This window comes from Pteropus medius, unplaced genomic scaffold, assembly GCF_902729225.1.
Source record: "Pteropus medius unplaced genomic scaffold, Ma_sr-lr_union100, whole genome shotgun sequence".
Taxonomy (NCBI): domain Eukaryota; kingdom Metazoa; phylum Chordata; class Mammalia; order Chiroptera; family Pteropodidae; genus Pteropus; species Pteropus medius.
Window position 1 is genome coordinate 767,831 of NW_024345483.1, and position 6,570 is coordinate 774,400.

General features: G+C 55.4%; 1 protein-coding gene across 1 annotated transcript; it reads left to right on the top strand.

Annotated features, from left to right (window-relative positions):
• Positions 1-4,981: 4,981 nt before the first annotated feature.
• On the top strand, positions 4,982-6,230 carry LOC120611502 (melanoma-associated antigen 10-like). The gene is made up of 2 exons (XM_039873952.1): positions 4,982-5,033; positions 5,112-6,230. The coding sequence occupies exon 2, from the start codon at positions 5,175-5,177 to the stop codon at positions 6,228-6,230; it is 1,056 nt and encodes a 351-aa protein (XP_039729886.1). The 5' UTR covers positions 4,982-5,033; positions 5,112-5,174.
• The last annotated feature ends 340 nt before the right edge of the window (positions 6,231-6,570 follow it).

The following is a 6,570-nucleotide window of genomic DNA, read 5'->3' on the forward strand; positions in this document are numbered from 1 at the left end:
GCAGGACTTGCCAGAGTCTAGGTGAGGACCCCAAGGGAGGACTTAGGGGACCTTGGACCCCACGACAGAGTTGGCCCACCGCTCGTGTCAGTCATGGGAGGCTACGGGGCGGGACGAACCCCCAGGGCGTGTCCCAACTTCCACATCCGGGTCTCGAGGATTCCACGCGGTTGGTATAAGGAGCGAGACCTCGGGTAGGTGGCGGAGGGAAGACGCAGGACCTGCCAGAGTCTAGGTGAGGACCCTAAGGGAGGACTTAGGGGACCTTGGACCCCACGACAGAACTGGCCCACCGCTCGTGTCAGTCTTGAGAGGTCACAGGGCGGGAAGAACCCCCAGGGCGTGTTCCAACTTCCACATCCGGGTCTCAGGGATTCTGGGGAGTTTGTATCAGGAACGGGACCTCAGGTCGGTGGCTGAGGGAAGGCGCAGGACTTGCCAGGGTCTAGGTGAGGACCCTAAGGGAGGACTTAGGGGACCTTGGACCCCACGACAGAGTTGGCCCACCGCTCGTGTCAGTCATGGGAGGCTATGGGGCGGGATGAACCCCCAGGGCGTGTCCTGATGAACCCCCAGGGCGTGTCTCAACTTCCACATCCGGGTCTCAGGGATTCTGGGCGCTTGGTATAAGGCGCGAGACCTCGGGCAGGTGGCGGAGGGAAGACGCAGGACCTGCCAGAGTCTAGGTGAAGACCCTAAGGGAGGACTTAGGGGACCTTGGACCCCACGACAGAACTGGCCCACCGCTCGTGTCAGTCTTGGGAGGTCACAGGGCGGGAAGAACCCCCAGGGCGTGTTCCAACTTCCACATCCGGGTCTCAGGGATTCTGGGGAGTTTGTATCAGGAACTGGACCTCGGGTCGGTGGCGGAGGGAAGACGCAGGACCTGCCAGAGTCTAGGTGAGGACCCTAAGGGAGGACTTAGGGGACCTTGGACCCCACGACAGAACTGGCCCACCGCTCGTGTCAGTCTTGGGAGGTCACAGGGCGGGAAGAACCCCCAGGGCATGTTCCAACTTCCACATCCGGGTCTCAGGGATTCTGGGGAGTTTGTATCAGGAACGGGACCTCGGGTCGGTGGCTGAAGGAAGGCGCAGGACTTGCCAGAGTCTAGGTGAGGACCCCAAGGGAGGACTTAGGGGACCTTGGACCCCACGACAGAGTTGGCCCACCGCTCGTGTCAGTCATGGGAGGCTATGGGGCGGGATGAACCCCCAGGGCGTGTCTCAACTTCCACATCCGGGTCTCAGGGATTCTGGGCGCTTGGTATAAGGCGCGAGACCTCGGGCAGGTGGCGGAGGGAAGACGCAGGACCTGCCAGAGTCTAGGTGAAGACCCTAAGGGAGGACTTAGGGGACCTTGGACCCCACGACAGAACTGGCCCACCGCTCGTGTCAGTCTTGGGAGGTCACAGGGCGGGAAGAACCCCCAGGGCGTGTTCCAACTTCCACATCCGGGTCTCTGGGATTCTGGGGAGTTTGTATCAGGAACGGGACCTCGGGTCGGTGGCGGAGGGAAGACGCAGGACCTGCCAGAGTCTAGGTGAGGACCCTAAGGGAGGACTTCGCGTACCACCTGACAGAGCGGGCCCATTGCTGCTTTCAGTGATGGGAAGCCACAGGGCGGGGTGAGCACCCAGGGCGTGTCCTAACTTCCACATCCGGATCTGACGGATTCCACATCCGGATCTGAGGGGGATTGGTACAAGGAGCAGGACCTTGAGTCCGTGGCATAGGAAGGCCCAGGACCCGCCAGAGTCAGGTGAGGACCCCAGAGGACTCAGGGGACCCTGAACCCACAGCAGAGGGGTCACACAGAAGCCTACTCCTGCTGTCAGCCACAGGAGATTCCAGGGTAGGATGACCACGCGCCGCACGTCCCGACTTTCACATCCGGGTCTCAGGGATTCTGGGGAGTTGGTATAAGAAGCGGGACCTCGGATCGATGGCAGAGGGAAGGTGCAGGACTTGCCAGAGTCTAGGTGAGGACCCCGAGGGAGGACTTAGGGGACCTTGCACCACACGACGGAGCAGGCCCATCGCTGCTATCAGTTATGGGAGGCCACAGGGCAGGATGAACACCCAGGGCGTGTCCTAACTTCCACATCTGGATCTGAGGGATTCTTGGGGGATTGGTACAAGGAGCAAGACCTTGGGTCCACGGCATAGGAAAGCCCAGGACCTGCTAGAGTCAAGGTTAAGACCCCAAGGGAGGACTCGGGGAACCCTGGACCCACGACAGAGGAGGCCCACAGAAGCCAACCCTTGTTGTCAGCCACAGGAGGCCTCAGGGTAGGATGACCATGTGCATCACGTCCCGACTTCCACATCTGGGTCTCAGGGATTCTGGGGAGTTGGTATAAGAAGCGGGACCTAGAGTCGTTGGCAGAGGGAAGGCACAGGACTTGCCAGAGTCTAGGTGAGGACCCCAAGGGAAGATTAGGGGACCTTGGTCCCCACGACAGAGCTGGGCCACCGCTGCTTTCAGTCATGGGAGGCCACAGGGTGGTATGAGCACCCAGGGCGTGTCCCAACTTCCACATTTGGGTCTGAGAGATTCTGAGGGGTTGATATAAGGCATGGACCTGAGTGGGGGCAGAGGGAAAACCTAGGACTTGTCAGAATCAAGGTGAGGACCTGAGGGAGGGATCAGGGGACCCTAGACCCCACGACAGAGCTGTCCTGTCCGTGCTGTCAGCCCTGGGAGGTTCTGGAATAGTTTCCTCACTGCAACTATCATTCCATTTTCTCTCTTGATAATCTGAAACTGAAGGGGTCTTAAACTAAGGGTGTGGCATAAGGCTTGCAGAGGGAGGACACTCAGACACTACCAGGAGTAAAGCTATTGGCCATGAGGGAGGAATGAGGGGGACTTCTACTCCAAAATAAATATAGGTCTCATGGAAACCCTCTCTGCTTTTGCTACCAGGCAGGGCTGTCGAAATAAGAGCACCTCCTTTTGCATGGGGCCGTGGGACTTAGGGAGTTGAGAAATCTGAACTGAGGAGGCTGCACTTGGGTTAGCAAAAGAAGTCCTGGTTCTGCCGTTTGTTAAAGTGAGGACTGTGAGTGCAGCAAAAAGTAACCTTGAAGTCTAGAACAAAGGGAACTTAAGCTTCTCCTTTTCCCGTGCTGTCTTGGGAGACCCGGGGCATGGATGGCTGAATGTTATATACCTTCACTTCTGTCTTGGGGATCTCTAGGGTGGGGTAGTCACCTTGGTCTGAGAGGGGAAGATTCAAGTCAGCAGAAAGGAATCCCAGGCCCTGCCAGGATTAAAATCTGGACCCCTGGTGAGGACTGAAAATATCTGTGCACCCCAGAAAGGAAAGGATCTCACAGATTCTGATTGTTGCCTGTTTTCAGCCCTAACAGGATCCTGGTAAGAGTGCCATCTACTTTTGCTATAAGGTGGGATTGGGTACAGGTCTCAGGAAGGTGAAACATTGACTTGAGGGAGTGATGTCAGATTAATCCAGGGGGAGTGGTCCAGGCCCTGCCAGGGATAAATATGAATATCCTGAGGGAGAACTGGAGCCCCCTCACCCCAGAACAGAGAGGGTACAGGCCCTGCTGTCAGCCCTAGGAGATTCCTGGCTGGGGGTTGGATGCATATGTAGGCTCTCCTCACTTCTGCCTCCCGGGGTCTCAGGGAATGGAGGGCCTTGGTTTGAGCTGCAACATCAGGTCAGCAGAGGATGAAGTCCTAGGTCTTGCCAGGAGTCTAGGTTAGGACCTAGAAGATTGAAGGTATTTCCCACCCCAGAATGCAGTGGGGGTCACACAGAAATTCACTCTCACCTCATTGGCAGCCCTGGGAGACCCCCAGCATGCCTTTTGGGCTGAGGAACTGACTTGTTTTCAGCTTGGTGTCAGGGAGGTAAAGGTCTTGGTCTGAGGAAGCCTGACTCAGGCCAGCAGAGTGAAGATCAAAGACCCTGCCAGACATTTAGGTGAGGACCCTGAGAGAGGACTCAGTGGACCTCCTACCCCAGAAGAAATAAAGCCTCACCCCATCCCTGTTAGCCCTGTGAGGCTCAAAGAATGGTGGCTGGATGAGTTGCACCCCCATTTCTACCTTGAGTGTTCTCAGAGAGAGGAGGGCCTTGGTCTAAGGGAGCAAGAAACAGGTCAGCAGAGGGAAAAGTCTCAGGCTATGCCAAGATTCAGGGTCAGGACTGAGGGGACACCACATCAGAATGGACGGAATGCCAGCCTCACTTTGCCACTTCTGTTAGGAAGTGGAACATGAGGGCTAGTTGTGGCATTCCTTAGGTCCTCCAGTGTCATGAAGGTGAGATTTCGGTATAAAGGAAAGTGGCCTCAGGTCAACACAGGGAGTTATCCCAGACCCTGTCAGGTGTCAAAGTGAGGACTGAGTGGACCCCACATCCCCGGACTGATTGATCCCCCAGAGTTTGGTCATTTCTTACTGTTCCCTGGGGAGGGCCCGGGGAAGTTTGACTAGGTGTGGGGCCCCCTCACTTCCTTCTGTTTAGTCTCAGGACTGTGTGCTCTCGTTCTGAGAGTTTTGCCTCAGGCCAGCAGAGGAGTGGAAGCCAAGCCCTTCCAGAAATAAGGTGAGGACCCTAAGTGAGTATGGAGGGGACCTCACAGAGTCCGGCCCATTGCTCCGGTCAGCACTGGGGACTCAGGGCTGTGTTTGTATTCTGTACCCTGAGGTGCCACCTCGTTTCCTCTTACAGGGGCTCCAGGAACTGGAAGGTGAAGGCCTTGGTCTGAGGCACGTGTCCACAGGTCACAGAGCAGAGGAGGCCCAGGCAGTGCCAGCAGTCAAGGTGAGGCACATGCCCCGAATGTGTACCCAGGGCTCCCCCATCCCAAAACAGAGTGGGCCCCATAGTACCCAACCCCACCTCACCCCACTCCACTCCACTGTCAGCCTCACAACCTTGGGAATACTGTCTGCATTCTGAGGAGCTGTCTTACTTCTTCATTCAAGATTTTAGGGGACAGACCTCCCAGGAGAAGAGACCCCTACGAGGCCCAAGAGCATCGCTAAAGAGGAGACGTGTAAGTCGCCTTTGTCAGAGACTCCTAGAGTGCATTTCTCAGCCAGCCGAGGCCGCTCACATTGCCTCTCTCCCCTAGGCCTGTGCGTCCCCGTCACCCACCTCCTGTCCACTCACCTGTGGCTATCTAACACGAGTCATCATGCGTCGAGCTCCGAAGCGGCGACGCTACACGCTTGATGAAGGCCTTCAGTCCCAAAGGGAGGAACAGGAGCGTGCGCGCGCAGAGGTTCCCGAGGATGAGGAAGAGGATGCTTCCTCATCCTCCTCCAGCTGCTCCTCCTCTTTTCCCTCCTCTTTTTCCTCCTCCTCCTCTTCCTCCTCTTCCTCCTCCTCCTCCTCCTCTTCCTCCTCCTCTTGCTATCCTCTGGTTTCGAGCAACCCAAGCACTCCGGAGGAGGCTGTTGGTGAGACCTTGAGTCCTCCCCAGACCCCTCCAAGTGCCTGCTCTTCCTCCAGTGTCATTACCTCCACTCCACGTAGTAGCCAAGAAGAGGCAGGTCCCAGCAACGAGCAGGCTGTGCCACCTGTTGAGCCCTCACCCAGGTATATTATTGATGACAGGGTTGGTGATCTGGTGGGGTTCCTGCTCCTGAAGTATCGCACAAAGGAGCTGACTACAAAGGCAGAAATGCTCAGTAGGATCGTGGAAGAGTACCATAACCTCTTCCCTGTGATATTCGGTGAAGCCTCTGAGTGCATGCAGCTGGTCTTTGGCATTAATGTGATAGAAGTGGACCCCAATGACCACTCTTATGCCTTAATCACCAACCTGGACCTCACCTATGATGGGATAGTGGATGATGAGCACAGCCTGCCCAAGACTGGCATTCTGATACTTATTCTGTGCATAATCTTCATGGAGGGCAACCGTGTCTCTGAAGAGGAGATCTGGGAAAAGCTTAGTTTCATGGGGATGCACGATGGGAGGGAGCATTGCATCTATGGGGAGCCCAGGGAGCTCCTCACCAACATTTGGGTGCAGGAACAATATTTGGAGTATAGGCAGGTGCCCAACAGCAGTCCTCCTCGCTATGAGTTCCTCTGGGGTCCCAGGGCCCATATTGAAACCAGCAAGATGAAAGTCCTAGAGTTTTTGGCCAAGATCAACGACACTGAACCCAGATCCTTCCCACTCTGGTATGAAGAGGCTTTGAGAGATGAGGAAGAGAGATCCCAGGCCAGAATGCTACCATAGATGATACTGTTGCGGTGGCCAGTACAAGTTCTAGTGCCACGTGCAGTAGCTTCTCCTGCCATAAGTGAAGTTCAAGGCAGATTCTTTACCTTGTGTTTTAAGATGGTAGTTAATGATCTAAGTAGTGGAGGGCCAGGCTGGGGCTGAGGAAATTAACAATGAATAACATCTTTGTGTTCCTGTCCCATAGGGATGACTTTGAAATGCATCTTTTATTTGTGGTATTTTGAAATATGTTTATTAGCTTCAGAATCTAAGTTTACAAATGGCATAGGTCACATATTTCTGTTTATCCAGTTTAAGAGAAATAGTTTTGCTTTTGTAAAACAAATTGGAAAAC

Excerpts from the sequence above, each read along its gene's own strand:
- LOC120611502 (XM_039873952.1), top strand. The coding sequence starts at position 5,175 with ATGCGTCGAGCTCCGAAGCGGCGACGCTACACGCTTGATGAAGGCCTT.